Source organism: Sardina pilchardus, chromosome 3 (assembly GCF_963854185.1).
Source record: "Sardina pilchardus chromosome 3, fSarPil1.1, whole genome shotgun sequence".
In the NCBI taxonomy this organism is placed as follows: Eukaryota; Metazoa; Chordata; class Actinopteri; order Clupeiformes; family Clupeidae; genus Sardina; species Sardina pilchardus.
In genome coordinates this window covers 21,014,272-21,030,989 of record NC_084996.1, presented here as the reverse complement: position 1 = coordinate 21,030,989, position 16,718 = coordinate 21,014,272, and the positions used below count along the sequence as shown (strand labels likewise).

The 16,718-nt window shown below is 44.3% G+C and overlaps 2 protein-coding genes across 2 annotated transcripts; one reads left to right on the top strand and one right to left on the bottom strand.

Annotated features, from left to right (window-relative positions):
* Window positions 1–3: 3 nt before the first annotated feature.
* trim65 (tripartite motif containing 65) lies at window positions 4–5,918 on the bottom strand. Its single transcript, XM_062532382.1, has 7 exons — window positions 5,835–5,918; window positions 4,814–5,257; window positions 4,471–4,566; window positions 3,656–3,886; window positions 2,668–2,836; window positions 1,600–1,689; window positions 4–1,366 (listed from the first exon to the last, which is right to left on the bottom strand). Exons 2-7 carry the CDS (start codon window positions 5,231–5,233, stop codon window positions 825–827), a joined length of 1,548 nt encoding a protein of 515 aa, XP_062388366.1. The 5' UTR covers window positions 5,234–5,257; window positions 5,835–5,918; the 3' UTR covers window positions 4–824.
* A 17-nt stretch (window positions 5,919–5,935) lies between these two features.
* On the top strand, window positions 5,936–16,613 carry mrpl38 (mitochondrial ribosomal protein L38). Its single transcript, XM_062532383.1, has 9 exons — window positions 5,936–6,082; window positions 6,352–6,540; window positions 6,928–7,059; window positions 12,230–12,432; window positions 12,681–12,753; window positions 12,953–12,998; window positions 13,730–13,888; window positions 14,631–14,767; window positions 15,631–16,613. Exons 1-9 carry the CDS (start codon window positions 5,998–6,000, stop codon window positions 15,768–15,770), a joined length of 1,164 nt encoding a protein of 387 aa, XP_062388367.1. The 5' UTR covers window positions 5,936–5,997; the 3' UTR covers window positions 15,771–16,613.
* Window positions 16,614–16,718: the final 105 nt, after the last annotated feature.

Sequence of the window (16,718 nt, the reverse complement as noted above, 5' to 3'; positions counted from 1 at the left end):
TGAAGTGAAACAATGCTTGTGGATTTCTTTAAGACGGCTGTTTTATTTTTTTATTTTTTTGTTTGTTTGTTTTTGTTTGTTTGTTTGTTTTTCATCCAACAAACTCTGAGTGGATCATGTTTTCTTTTCCTCAGGAGGAAACATTACAGTACTGTACCGTTACTACTTGAGTGGAACACTGTCTGGTCAGGAGTGTGTGGGGAAGATGACAATATAGCATGGGAGGTTGCTCTCGTTCATCGTGTGTGTGTGTGTGTGTGTGTGTGTGTGTGTGTGTGTGTGTGTGTGTGTGTTGCTCTTACAGAGCCTTCCCAGTAGATTAGAGTCTCTGTCTAGGTGCAAAGCTGTCCTGCGTCCACACGGCCCACAGGCTCATGTGTCGGCCCAGAGGCCCAGAGGGGGGTGTACTGTAGCGCTGATGGACAAGAGTGCTGTACCTCTGAGGTGGAGATCTACAGAAAGGGGTTTCTACAGGAGCCATGGGTTTATTTGTTTATTTATTTTGGTCTTTTTTTGCTTTTGTCTTGTGTTTCTACAGGGTTGTTCATGAGTTTTTGTGTTGTGTTTTTTTTTTCCATGTTTCTTCCTCTTCTTGTACCCGCTCACAGAGATGCTACGCACACGATCCCTTTTTTGTTGTGCAGTGTTTTCCCACTGGCCTGTGGAAGTACGTACGTTTGCTTGCTTGCTTTTAAGAAACGATTGTCTCAGGTGGTCAGCCAGCTCAGTCCAAAACCAGGGGGGGGTCCATTGTGTCCAAGTCAGTTCTGGCGTGGTTGTCCTTCCTCTCGGTCCGGTTCGCCCCGACGGCCCCCCGAGTCTGGTCAGGGCGGGCAGAGCGTGACGCTGACGCCCTCTCCGATCCAGCAGGCGGGGAACAGCTCCTGGGAGAAGGCGCAGTGGAAGGCGTGGAGCCGCGCCTGCCCCTCGCCGTAGTAGGTCAGCGTGCCCGCCTCGTAGTCCAGCAGCATGCCCACGCGCAGCGGCAGGTGCGGCGGGTGGTGCGTCGCCGCGGCGACCGTCTCCCGGCGGCCGGCGTGCCAGGCGCTCAGCTGCCGCTCGTCCAGCTGCAGGCTCCAGGAGAGCTCGTTCATGCCCACCATGCACTGCTTGCCCTTCTCCTTGCGCGGGATGGCCTGGTAGGTGACGCCCAGGTAGGCCCAGGGCTTGGACACCTCCAGCTCCCAGTAGTGGCGTCCGCGGTGGAAGCCCTCGTGGCACAGCACCTGCCAGGTGTGGTCGAAACGCGCCTTGTCCACCGGCACCGGCCGCGGCCCCGTCGTCAGGTGCTCCGCCCGGCGGTTGCTGAGCGACAGCTGCAGGTGGGAGTTGGCCGTTCGGGGGTCGAAGGTCAGTGAACAGCGATCTGTGGGGAAGAGAACTCGGGTTTAGGGGTTGTATAAACAAACATAAGAAACTCGCACATGAATGACAAGATTTAAATCTGCCAAAATCAGGTGGATTAAACTTACTTCAATGTCAATTATGCTGTTTTGTTTTTCCCTATAAAAACCTAATATTTCCTAAAAAGCTACAAGGGGCTGAACACAAAGGCACGGAGCTCTGGCTGGCTGAGTGAGGGTATAAAATGGGACTCACACTCACTGAGTCCCTCTCGGCCCCCGGGGTAGGAGGGGGTGGCAGGGCTTGGCACGACGGCCAGCGTGGGCTTCTTATCCTGAGGAGATCCTGCAGGCACAGCGGCATCACAGCTTACATAACACACCGGCACATGGACACAATGCAGCATTCTCTCTCTCTCTTTCTCTTTCTCTTTCTCTCCCTCCCCCCCCCTCTCTCTCTCTCTCTCTCATCCTCCATGCTCTCTTTCTACTGTCTTTTCTTCCTCCCTCCATCTCTCGCCAGGGCACATTCTTCAACCCACCATCCTTCCAAAGGTCAGAGACTACAGAATATGCAGAATACACAAATACACACACTTTTTCATTCAAGCTCCAGTTTACACTCACAACCCGAAATATTCTTTTCTTTCATCATTATTTTCAAAATGTCTTATTTGTTTTTGTAACACATGGTAAAAAGATGCAGAACTGCAGAATTACTACATTTAAAGAGAAACTATGCAGGATTGGCGATTTCTTTTTTTTTAAAGTATATTTTTTGGGCTTTTGTGCCTTTATTTTTGACAGGACAGTAGAGAGAGACAGGAAGCGAATGGGTGAGAGAGTCGGGGTGGGATCCGGAAAGGACCACGGGGCGGGAATCGAACCCGGGTCGCCGGCGTGCGGTGCAGGTGCCCCAGCCAGTTGCGCCACGGCTGGGGCCAGGATTGGCGATTTCATCTTCATTTTCGCTCGTTTTATGCTTGCATATTTCTCTGCAGAGCTTCCCCGACAGCTTTAGCGGGTATATTTATATATATAGGCTATATATATAAATTGCTTCGATGTCGCAATAAATCATACTTTCATAAAAGCATGCAACATGCTCTACCTTGTCTGTGGACATTGTTATTTGTTAAGCCAGTGCAGGATAAACAAATGCTTTAGTGTTGCTTTAAAATGAACAATGAACAACTACAAGGCAGTCAGTTCAAACAAACTGTCTCAACAAAAACTATTCGCATTCCATTTCAGTGTTAATAGTGCTTAAGGTCTCTCTCTCTCTCTCTCTCTCTCTCTCTCTCTCTCTCTCGTTTGTTCCCACCTTGCTTGTCCTGTCCGATAGCAGTGTCCATGGCCTTTACCAGGTCCTCCAGGACCAGTTTGGATATTCGGGTGAGGATGTCGGTGACACCTGCCAGTCTGTCCTGCAGATTGACGTTGACGTCCACAGGAACGTCCTGCATCTGAGGTACCTCCACCAGTCGAGACTCCTGCAGTACACACACACACACACACACAAGACGCAGTGTATGATAAGACACTGGCTCAGAGCGGGACACTGCAAGTGAAACCAGGTTCATATATTATAGATGGTTGTGGGAGGATGGGGGAGTCTGAGTCACACTCATGCAACCATTGCAGTCATTGGAAATCATCTGTTTGAGTTGCATCTACATCTACCAGGCCGATTTATATACTGTACACACAACACAAAATATACATAACCAGCCTACATGAACTCACACACAATGTGTGTCTGACCTTTATGAAATTACTGTCAGGTAGCGTTACAGAAAACACACACACACACACACACACACACACACACACACACACACACACACACACACACACACACACACACACACACACACACACACACACACACACACACACACACACACACACACAGACAGACCTGTATTAGCTTACAGTCTGGTAGTGTTAGATTCACACACTGACCTGAATTAGCTTGCTTGTCTGGTAGCCATACACATACACACAGATCCATATTAGCTTGCTGTTTAGTAGCATGACACGCACACACACTGACCTGGATGAGCTCACAATCACACAATCACACACACACACACACACACACACACACACACACACACAGACCTTTCTGGTAACATCTATCTCTCTCTCTCTCTCACACACACACACACACACACACACACACACACACACACACACACACACACACACACACACACACACACACACACACACACACACACACACACACACACACACACACACACACACACACACACACACACAAACACACACAGAGCAGCGAGGCTGACCTGTATGAGCCTGCTGTGCGGTAGCGTCCTGAACTCTGCGATCTGCTCGTGGCTCTGCTGGAGTCTCTGTGAGCGCTCCTGCAGCTCCTCCAGCCGCTCCTGGGCCTGGCCCAGCGCCGCCTCCTGCTCCTGCGCCACGTAGCTCTGGGTCGCCTCCTGCTTCTCCTGCAGGACCTTCAGCAGGTCACAGAACCGCAGGTCCATCCACTGGGCCGTCTGCTGGTACGATACCTACAACACCACCCCAACCCAACCAGAACACACTAGTTAGAGGAACAGTCCGTGTTTTTCCAGCCCAATCCATCAAGAACACACCTGTTAAAGGAACAGTCCTTAGGCCCTACTTTGACTGGTAGGCAAAGTGCACAGGCTTAATTCTAACTAACAAACACTACCGCACCTAGTAAGAGGTTTACTTGATTCTGTTCAACAAAAGGAAAGTGTCCTGGAACACTCACAACTTGATATGCAATAGCTATTTTTATTTTCATATAAAGCTTTGAGTGAGCCAGGACACTTTATTTTTGTTGAATTGAACTTTTACTGTTGGTGAGCACGTCACCAGGTGAGCATTTACATTCTGTTCAAATACGGGATTCTGTTAACATCGGGTCTAGACTAGAGAATCTAACAACTTAATTTGAGACGGGAAGCACACTAGGATCAGTCACCGTTTGTTTTTCCATGACAGAGTTTCACTTACAGTGTGTACAACATGTTTGTGTACATGTGTTTGAAAGAACATATGTACTTCTCTATTTTTTTCTCTCTCTCTCTGACACACACACACACACACAAAGAAACATCTCACACACTTTAGCGTTGGCGATGTTCTCCGTCAGTTTCACAATGTTTTTCTCTGTCTCCTCCATGTGCTTTTTGATCTCCACCGCCTTCTTCTTCAGGCCAGCCTGTTAAAGCAATTTGTCCTCATATATTTAGCATTGTGTTCCTCATTGTCCACAGCCACAACAGTAAACATACTTGTTAACCTTTACTAATGTGTTACATTAGTCTCAACTGTAGATATAATAACATGATAATTACTTATTTATACTGTGTGTAATACATGCCTCAAGCAACGGCATGGTTTATTACAGATACATTATGATAAATATTAATTCCTTGAATAGTTGTTAGTACTTCTGTTTATATTACCTCTCTACTTTTCCTCTCCTCTTCCACTACCACATGTTCATGATTTTTACAGGCAGTGATGGCGCATTCGTAGCACACGCATCTCCTTTCAGTCTTGCAGTAAATGACCAGAGGTTTGTCGTGCCGACCGCAGAACTCCTGCTCCGGATCAGGCCGTTCTGCCCTGGACACCGAGGGCAGCTCTCTGGAAACGGACACCGTGGCTTCAGTCAGCATGGACAGCGAGACGTTCCTCTTCAGCGCCGGTCTGGTCGGGAACTCTTCGTTGCAGAGTGGACACTGAGACACACTGCCCTTTTCCTCCTTGGTGTCCCACAGCTTACTGATACATTGCTGACAGAAAGTGTGACCGCATGGGATGGTGACAGGCACTCGAAATTTCTCTATGCAGATGGCGCAACACAAATTGTCAGACTCCATTCCCTTCTAAAAAAGGATCGAGTTCTGTAACGTTGTGAAAACAAGAGAAAAGACAATCACTCGGACAATCTTATGACAATGTGAAACTATGAACAGAGAGTCGGTCCTTGCATTTGTAAGGCCAATGAACAGACAAATGTCTTTGTCTGGTCCGAAAACCTGAACATTATGACGTTTAGCGTTAAGGTTAGTTGTTTTTTTCCAGTGACAGAATATGAAAATCCAGCTAATTCCCCATCAATGACGTTGCTAGGAGAGCGCTAGCTAGCTACATTACATAGTGTGCTGCTAACGTTAACGTTTTTAACCAGTGGACCGCTTTGTCAGTCGAGAGGATACCAAGTGTCATTTGTTACTTATTTCCCACGTAATTAGTAAGGTTCATAAACAATTTGTGGCTACCTCGATACCTAACCAGCTAGCTGTGCTAGATAGCTTTGAATAGCTTTGTATGTCTGCCTGGCATCCTCAGCAGCAAGCTTTGTTCAGCACCATTGTAAAATTAAACGTTACGAAGAGAGAAGCATGTGTTGATATCTTTTTTCGTAGACAAATGCTTATAGACTACATTTTACATATTTTTGATTATCTGTTAACTTACAGGAAACTCTGAATGATGGACATCTGATGTTGATGGCTACTCCAGTCTCATCACCCAAGCCAACAGATGCTTCCACAAATGACGTAAAACCAGAGAAAACATTACGCCAATCAGCCGTACGTCTTTGCCGTACGTGTTTCGGCTTCCGTAGTTCAATTCCAACATGGCTACCGCCATGCGAAGGTTAGTGTGGATAACAGCAGATGTATGCGTAAACATTAATAATGTAAGAGGACTTGGAACGACAGGTATGTACTTTCACATGTATATTTCTTGTTTTTTCTATGTGTCAATTACGGCGATTTCTTTTTCAAATGCGTTAATCCCACGCAGAGACAGACCTGCACTGCCATAATTCAACGTTACATAGCAGTAGATGCTGTGAGGACGAATGGTAGCCTACTGGCAACACTGGCCGTTTCTTTTGCTGAAGCAAGATTTAATCTTTAGCAGTAGTTCGTCAAATTATAATTTGCCAGCTATCTGAACAGTACGTTTGTCCATCTTGGAATTTCAGCCTCTTTATATGGGAGAGTTCCTCCCCCGGGACCTATGCCAAATGAAGACATAGATGCGAAAAACCTTGAATCACTAGAGAAGTATCGCAGCTATGCACGGTACCTCAGAGCATCACAGGCGGCGAGCAAGAAGCCTGTGTGGTGGAAGACATATAAGCAATACCTAGATGCAGAAAATCCTGACAAAGGTAAGGCTTGGTATTTTAAATCAAGGAGGAATGATATTTGTTGTCATCTGGAAACAAAATGGCATAGGCTACACCTGTTTCTTACACAGCGTAGGCCTATCTAAGATGTTACACCTTAGAGCAATTGCATTACCCTGTCTATTTGTTTGCAAATGTACATAGCGTATTTATTCTTGTACATAGCCATACGGCCCTTATTCTATTCTTACTGTTCTGTATTTGTATTTTATTCTTTTTAAGTTGTTGTTGAGCGTTGTACTTGAGAGCAAAGATTAACCGTAGTCAAATTCCCGGCCAATAAAGCTGATTCTGATTCTGTATTTGCAATTATTGTCATAAGTCTCATTGTGAATAAAGTTGACTCCCATGTTTCCTCAACCCCTGCAGATGTAGAGCGTGTTGACATAGGCCTGCCTTTCAGAAAGCCCTCACGTCTGCAGCAAGTACGGGAGAGAAACCGCGTGATGAAAGAGAACAGACGCAACACCGAGCTGGAGAGAGCTACACGCCTGCGCACATGTATGTGTCCTTACAGGAGCGCTTAGACCCCCTCATTTCCACAGCACGCACGCACGCACGCACGCACACACACACACACACACACACACACACACTCAAACCAGATTCAGTGGTGTATTACTATCACTAGTTCTAGTCTCAGACAAGGTGCTATCTGATTCTTTTTTACAATCTCAAAGCTCAGTAATCCATAATCCCAGTAATCCCAGTGATCTCAGAATCAGATTTTTTCTTTGACTCTTAATCGTATATCATAATACCATACTCATAATAATGGATTATTCAGACACTGATACAGGTAATAGACCTGCACAGGTTTATATTCGCAGGAAGAAGATAGGGATGTTAACCGGTGACTGTTTGACTGATGGTTGACCGTATCCAAGTTAACCGACCAAAGTTGTCGCTAGTCGGTCAAAAAAAAAAAAAAAAAAAAGAGGCATCTTTAAATTAGGCTAAAGACAGTAAACGCTACGCTGTTTTATCCATTGGGTTTTATCATGTTGCCGTCTCGGCAACTTTCCGCATAAGATGGGCTTAGATTTGGAAAGACATTACATCTACATTTCAGGAAGGGTCATCAATGGTAACAGATAAGGTAATGATCATCTTTCGTTATTATTGTTAGCACTTCCTCAAACTAAGCTGCGTCTCTTCGGAGCTGTCATTTTCATAAGTGAGCCGCGGCCATTTCAGCTTCAAATGAGCTTCTAACGCTAGACAAACGCCTTTATTTGCAACGCGATCACCTTGTACCCAAACCATTTTCGGAGCGAAGGAACCATTTGTCCTCCACTTACAAGCTCCTTGGTTTGCGGGACTCATGTTTGCCGCTGTCGGGGATTTAAAAAAAGTGACGTGAGTGAAAGGGCGGCGCCGGGGCTGTGTGTATGAGCGGGGGAGATGAGAGTTGGGAAATTGCGTGGCTGTTATTTCAAATAGCATAATTTATTTTAAACGAATCGGTTAACCGGTTTCAACCGGCTAATGAGCCTCGGTGGTCGGTCAAGAAAAATTTTAGTTTTCGCCATCCCTAGAAGAAGACAGAGGGGTAGGCAAGACCCTAAAACACGCCAGAAAAAAAACATACGATTCAAATAACAAAACACTGATTCTTATCACTAACATAGGAGGGAAATCACAAGCATATTCTAAATGAGGAATTACACAGATTACTCCACATTAAACACCCACTCTACATGGGTCACTCTGTCACACACACACACAGAGGGCAACCACCACTACTTCTGCATCGTGCATTATGCTAAACTCATCCTGACTTGACTGTAATGTCTCTGAAACAGTCAAAATGGTTGACCCTCGACTTTTGTTTTTGCATCACCTACAGACACTGACATATAGGAGACTAAGTTTTGCCTTTCAGTCAAGCTGTGGTCATAAGACTGCTGTGACCCTGAGGTTATAAGAACTGCCAATCAGAGAGCCTTTCCGAAACTAGTCCCTACCTATTCCCTTTTGGTTATAGAGTGCACTCACACAGTGCTTCCCTTGATTAGTGCGTAGGCTACAGTATAATACGGCGCTCAGCATTGGGATGAACTTTTCTCTCCCAAATGGAGACGTTGTGGAACCATGGGTTTGTTTACAGTTGTACTCACGTGGAAATAACGTCTGTGTGACACGTCTCCCATGATGTGCTGCAATAATTGACACACACCCTCAACAAGTGGGCATCGGTGTTCACTCGGTGTTGAAGGATTTGTCATAAACTACTATTTAACACTGATTGGTTTCTGAAGGCCATTCATATGGCGGACCCTTGGCATGAACATGCAAACGGAGTGCAAATGGCTCGGGAGATGGCGAAGTAACTAGTTTCAGAAAGGGCCAGAGTGTGCCACCTTGAGTTGGAATATGACCTTAGCCTAAAGGCTGAGGCTGTGACCTCTGACCCCCAGAGACGAACGTCAGCCCCATTAGACCGTACATCAGTTAAAGGTGCAGTCAAGGAATTTATTACATTTTTTTTATCACATTCAGCAACCATCTCCTCACGAGCACCAGCTGCCAGTTCCGTGAGTACACTGTATTAAAAAAGGCGTCCCAGGCTCCAAAAACTGGAAACAAACAAATTAGGGGTAGCCTGTCCCCCAAACAAAAACTAAACCGTAACCCTCTGTGGAATTTCTCTGGGAATACTGAAGGGGTGAGCCACCTTTTTTCTCACAAAAGCGTATGTTGATACATTTAATAATAACATGCAATGTAAACATGAACACATGCCATCAAATGACTGCACCTTTAAGATTGTGCTATCCAGTAGATCAGACCCTCCAAAGTAAAATACTCCAACATTGGCCTCTAGAGAGAGCTCTCTCACAAGCTAATGATTTACCTAAAACAACTGTACACAACATAACCACTACAAGCAAAACTTAATTTGTTTGGTACTATTTGTTGTGCACAGTGATATTGTATCCATTCCAATCCACTTGATTTGTATAGCACAATTTAAACAAACACAAAGGTTCCCAAAGTGCTGTACTCCATAACAGTAAAATCAATGTGTGGTTGTACAAATTCTGCCCATATCAGACATAGGACAAACATTGGCCTTGAATTCTACATGTTGATGTTTATATTTGACAGAATGGCTTGAGTGCATTTTTTCAGGCATACTATATATGTTCACAGAATTGCAATTGCACATTACATTTCATTACATTTAAAACATGAATGTCTTGTTCAGCAGATGTCAGCCCTAAGAGCTCACAGTGAAGACTATTTGTTTGTGATTCCGCGTCGATGGAATGAGTTCCCTAATGCTCTTCAATCTAGCGATAGTTTTGGGATCTTCTGAAAGCGTCTAAACGTCTGATAGCGTTTCTTTACACAAAACTGCCGACTAAGACCTATGAACCTAAATATAAACATGCTATCTGTACATTCAGGAGGTGAAAGGGATTAGGCTGAACAGATCTCATTCTCCGATGGGGAGGAGTGAAATGTGATTGAGTAAGCGACTGGATGAAGAAAGTTTGTGGTAAAGTTTGGGAAGCTTTGCCTTCGTAGCAGTGTGTCTTCATTTCTTACTATCCCTGGAGATGCCTTACGCAAGCATCTCTTGCCCTGGATGGCCTCCATGGAGGGCAGTGAGGAACCACTGATGTATTTGGGATTTTTAGTTTATATTTGATATATTTTTCTTCCTTTTAGTCTGACTGTTAATTTAGACATGACACTGATCATTTTCTAGTTTATCTGTAGCTTTGAAAAGAGTGCATACAGTAATTTTCTGTGTACTAGCCACATTGTGTATAAGCAGCAGGACAGCGGTTTATGTAACTGCCCCCGTGTATTGACCTCATAGCTGAAGAAATTTAGCAAAATCAATGTATAAGCCACGGCTAATAGTTGGGAAATTACGGTACCTTTTGCACTTCTCTGACAAGAAAAAAAAACCAAAAACAATGGAGAACAAAATCTTCTTTATTGTGACCAGAATGCTATCCTATGTAACAACTAATATTTTTAGAATAGTTACATTTTAAGTTTGAGTCAAAGTAGCATTATGAAATGGTCAAGGTTGTCTTGTCTTCAAATGGCGGATATCTTGTGTCTTCAATAGGCTGTGCCCTGACTACTAATAATGTCCTTGTCCTGACATCCCACTGACTGAAAAAGGTTAAATCAGCAGTCTTGGAAGAATGTTTTATTCTTGTAATTCAAACCAGTGTTCCTCTCAATAGAACACTTCCCCTGGTAAACATCACCCTGTGAGTGAATTGCACAATGCAGGGCATATTAAAATCATTGTGTGCACACACACATCTTTATGTGTGTGTCTGCAGTCCAGTTCCCTTTAGACTGGTTAGTACGACTCATCACAGTTGCAGTTGGCAGGACAACATTATTATCACTGACTCATCTGTTGATGATTTTCTTGATTACAGTTTTTGCCCGTTGCTTGAACACTATAGACCCATGCTTAGACTAAAGTAACACAACTTGAAGCTTTTGTACCTTTCCTCAAACACATGTACCCATACCTTAAACACAAGTGGTGCTTTGCACTCTAGTTGCAATTTTACAACACACTTACTCCTTTATGCTACACACTTGGTCCTGTATACACTCTATTTCATGCATAAAACACTTTAAATCTCAGGGCGCCATTCGGAAAACACATGTATCCAAAATTTAAAACACATCAGGCAATTGCAACCATTCAAATACATACTTGAAGGCACTTACTTGCAAAACTGAACACCAATCAGCCAGCTACAAAAAGCCCTCAGTTTAGCCATTGTGAATGGTGAATAGTATATTTCCCAGTGTTGTGTGATGTTTACTTGTTTTTGCACAATGAATGAAGTTTTGCAAAATATATTCAAGCAAATATGTTTTATATAAAGTAGACTAGTGTGTTCCTCCTGATCTGAGAGTGTATGCATATGATGCAAGTGTGTTTAATTTTGTCACCCGAGTTATATTTTGACAAAGGATTGTGAGGTTTTGATAGCAGAGTTTTTGTACTGATAGTGGAGTTTCAATTTGACACTGTTGGGTTGAGGTCAGGATTCTGTGCAGGCCAGTCAAGTTCATCCACACCAAACTCTGTCATCTTTGTCTTCATGGACCTTGCTTTGTGCACTGGTGTACAGTCATGTTGGAACAGGAAGGGGCCATAAAAACACTCCTAAACCTTGTGGAAAGCCTTCCCAGAAGAGTTGAAGCTGTTATTACTGCAAGGGGTAGACCGTTGTCAGATTAAACCCTATGGATTAAGAATAGAATGTGACTAAAGTTCATATGGGGGTCAAGGCAGGTGACCCAATACTTTTGGCAATATAGTGCATTTCCCAGTGTTGTGTTATGAACTTGTGTGTAGAGTTTTGGTACAGTGAGCGAGGTTTTGCAAAATCTGTTCAAGCAACGGGCAAAAACTGTAATTGATTCGTGGCTTAGATGAATAATGAAAATAATGAAAAGTGTTTCTCACAGGCCAAGTCCTTAAATATATTTTTCCCCTGCACACCAAAGATAAAGATATTTATTTTACTTTCATAGAGGAACAATCAACCAATCAAGTAATCACTGTCTTATCAAACCTTAATTTTGAATGAATGGTTTCTCATGCAAAGACTTTACAGTATTTTTATTTTGTGTGTGTGTGTGTGTGTGTGTGTGTGTGTTCGTTCGTGTTCAGTTCAAATCCCTCTGCACCGTGTGAAGGAGGAATGGGAGAAAACCAACGGGCCTCATCACATCCGGAGGCTGGCGGAGCACTACGGAATCTACCGGGACCTCTTCCCCATGGCTTTCTTCGTGCCACGCGTGACGATGTGCGTGAGCTACAGCGAGGATGCCAGCACCTCTGTGCACTATGGCAACCAGTTACCAGCGTCAGTGGTAAGATTTACACAGACATAGTGTAGTGCTGTCTATGTCTAAAATGGTGGCTATTCATTGGGGCAATTAGGCCATTCTATCTTTAATTTACTTCTTACTTCTTTGTGGAGTATTAGCATACTTTCTAAAATTACATCACATTGTTTTATGCTATAATCCATTACGTATCATTGTAGTAACAACTTTTATCAGCCAAATGAACTGCAACTCTCACCTTGATGAAACTCTCTCTTGCCTTTCTATAATAGGCTGGCGCTCCTCCTAAGGTCACTTTTGAGGCAGAAGAGGGCTCGCTGTGGACTCTTCTACTCACATGTCCAGGTACTACCCAGAGGTGGATTAATCACAAAGAAATCCTCCCAAGCCTGATTTGTTTTAGTGCACTCCTGACTTGACCACAAGGGGGCAGTATGTGTTAAGGCAGAGCTGAGGTAGGATTTATGAGCTGTGCAGGCTTTTGTGACCTACATACTTGTGACCTGACTCAGCCTTTTTTTTTTTCTCCTTTCTGTTCCCACAGACGAGCATCTACTGGATGGGGACCAGGAGTATGTCCACTGGCTGGTGTGAGTGTTGCTGGCCAGTAGCATGTGTATAGACCTCTGAAGTTTGCCTACAAAAAGGATCCAATGCTGCCATTGTTGCCCATATAAGGAGATCCGGGAGTAAATTGAAGCCAACTGCTTATGGCAATTTGCATTGTAAGTTAGCTCTGGGGTAGCAAAGATCAAAGTGTGCCATCTTCACCTACCGAAGATGTCCACTAGACGGAAGTGGACAAAACTGTGTAGCAAAAAACATCTGCATTTCCAATGTCATCATCCTTGCGAGAGTTTAACAGGTGCGATAATTGAAAATCCCCATGTTATTTTCCCGTAGAAAAAAATCTCAAGATACCGGATCTCCTTATTTGGGCAAAGATGTTAGCTGTTTTGTAGGCGGACTTAAGAGGTCTATTTATAGGATGGTGTGCTTGTGGGGGAGTTGGTGTGTGGGAGAAGTTCTGGTGCCACTGTCATTCGGTGAATTAGAAAGTAAACGGTTTCTCCAGGGAGACCGGAGCTCTCGTCTGGAAAGTCCAGTGCTTGAGAGGAGAGATGAGGGGGGACTTGGAAGGAAGTTTGGCTGTGAAGAGGGTTTTTTCCCCTCTCTCTTTGTACCATTGACACTTTTACATCCCTGGGTTGGAGTGAGAGTGAAATAAGAGCAAGAGATTTGGCTGTTGGCCTGCTTGCTCCCTCTAACCTTAACTCAGATAAAAGTGTTGTTTACACTTTCTCCTTTTCCTCTCTGTCAGTGGGAATATCCCAGGAAGTGCAGTGACATCAGGACAGGAAGTATGTCATTACCTGCCGCCCTTCCCAGCCAAGGGCACGGGCTTCCACAGATTCGTATTCATTCTGTTCAAGCAGGACGCCGCAGTGGACTACTCTGAAGACGTCAGGCTGTCGCCATGGTAAGCTGGAGTCCAAAACAGGAATCAAAACTCCATCTTTAAGAGCCCTATCTTGTTTTTAGATACATAAAGACACATATTAAAGCTCACTTATTACGCCCCCCTCCCCCCTTCATGACTATCCAATCCAATCCAATCAAATTAAATCATTTTAGTGACCTGCATGCGGCACCTTTGAAAATAACATAACACGTACACAAAAAAACACATACCCATGTGCTACCAGTGTCAGATTAGATCTTGTCACACACTCTTATCTGCGCGAGCGTCAGTCTACCTGAGGTCTCTGACAACGCACCTGCGTTCCTCCCCAAAACAGCTATTTTAGTGGTTTGCATGCTGTACCCTTGAAAACAACATACAGTGCTAACATACACAACTAGAAAAGCACTCTGAGAGCGCAGACCTCCGCCAAGCGCCTCCTGGATCCAGGTGGTGATCTGGATCACTCCCAAAATCAAATCAAAACCAAATGTTTTTTTCCTGGGGTCATTTCAGACCTTTCCTGAACATTTAATCGAAATCCATCCCTAACTTTTTGAGTTATCTTGCTCACAGACAAACGAACAGACAGACAAACAAACCCAGATGAAAACATAATCTCCTTGGCGGAGATAAAAAAAAAAAACACATACCCACCTGCTACCAGTGTCTGATAAGATGTAATCATACACTCTTCTCTGCATGTGCGTGAGTCTACCTGAGATGACTGACGAGACACCTGCGTTCCTCCCCAAAACAGCTATAGTCTGAAGGAACGCACCTTTCAGACCGTCGAGTTCTACCGCAAGTACCAGGATGTGCTGACGCCCGCCTCGCTGGCCTTCTTCCAGAGCCAATGGGACGAGTCGGTGACCGGCACCTTCCACACGCTGCTCAGTAAGTACTTGACCTCTAACCGCAGGTCAGCAACAGTGTTTTCTCACAAATATAAAGCTTTTCCACTTTTGGTGGTCCCCCTAGTCTGGCTATCACCATACTAAACTCAATCTTTTATGATTGAACATTAGTCTGGGGAGTCTGTGCTCTATATCTACTGCACAAGAGGTGTGATCAGTGGGTGTAGTTCAAATGACTTCACTTTTGGATAGACCTTCAATCAATCAGACCAACGATCTGGGTGCACTTTTTGGATAAGCCAGTTTGTGATTGGACCCAGAAGATGTGGACAGGAAGCAGGAGCGATAGATGTGCAGGTTTCCAGCCTGAGCTGCAGGGCGAAATCCAAATCACATTTTGTAGAAAGAAACTGAATAATTGAGAAAATATGAGGTGAACACGCAAAAGGTTATCTATAACTGGCATTGCCTTGTGAAGAACTTTCATTGGTTGATAACGCACTGAAGGTACAGAGGAGAGGATAAATGTGCAATAGGAAATATCTTGGTAGCCCTCTTTCAAGCATTCCTGTTCATGCATACCGTAAACTGACCAGTGACCAGGGGTCACACCACTCACACAACCTTGGAAAACCTCAGCCTTTTAGATATCTGGCATAGGGCTTGGGATCGGTCATCAGCAGTTAGTGTCTTTCTATGTCTCTGTGGTCGGTGCATGTGAGTTTCCACTTTGTGTCTCCAAGGATGCAGGGAATGTTATTTGGGTCAGACTTGTTTGAGCTTCCACTTTGTGTCTAATACAACATTGCCATTGTCTCTTAAGGATGCAGGGAGTGTTGTTTTGGTCAGACTTCTCTCTTCCAACAATGAAATGTTGCCACATTGCTCTGCTTCTGCCAACAGACATGAAGGAGCCTGTGTTTGAGTACGAGCGTCCGCCCATTTACCACCCCCCCCAGAAGAAGTTCCCCCACCGCCAGCCCCTGCGCTACCTGGACCGCTACCGCGACGGGAAGGAACACACCTATGGCAACAGATACTAATACTACATTACCCAGAATGCATGTGCTGCAACCCCCTCAGCTTTTTGTTTTGTCTAATAAATTCTCAATTACATTGAAAAGAAGCAAAGACCTCATGGTTCCTTGATGCCTGTGATTCAGAAGCTGGTTCTTTGTTGACAAACAAAACCCTTGTTTAACAAACAAACGCAGGCCTATTGAACGATGCATACAATTGTGTGTATTATTGCATGCAGTTAGTTCAAAACTGATTCATACCCCTTGAAAATATCGATTGAACGTTGATTTTAGATAAGATAAGACAAGACTATTAAGTCCCACACATGGGAAATGTACACATGTCACAACAGCCCAAAAGCACAATAAATAAAAGTAAAAGAAAAAATTGTATACAGTATGTCCAGCACACCTAAAAATCACTCAGTGATTTCAACATGCTATAGGGGCATAGATGTAAACGCCTTATTTAGGGTTCACAAAAAGTTGAGGCAAGTGCTCCTTCACATGCATGATGGTGAGAACTTCATGTCATACGTACAGTGGAAAATGCACATGTGGGTTTAGAAGTCCAGAAGTGATGACAAACCAAGTAGTAACTTTACAGAGTTTCATGACCGTGGTTTTATACATTCTAATGGCAGATGGAATAAAATACCTGTGAAGGGGTTCCTTCTTACATGATGGGTGTAGTGGTCTGTTGCTAAAAGAACTGCTTTGCACAGCCACTGTCCCATGGTGGGGATGAGAAGAATTGACCATGATGGATGCCGATTGGTCCAACATCCTCCTCTCCCCAACCACCTCAACAGGCTGTAGTTGACAGAGCCTGGGCTGGCAATTATCTTGGACTTTCTCTTGACCAAGGCCGGGTTTCCCAGATTCGATAAGAAGCTCTTAAGTGCTAAGAACTTAGGAACGTTAGAGCGTTCCTAATAAGTTCTTAGCACTGAGGAGCTTCTTAACGAATCA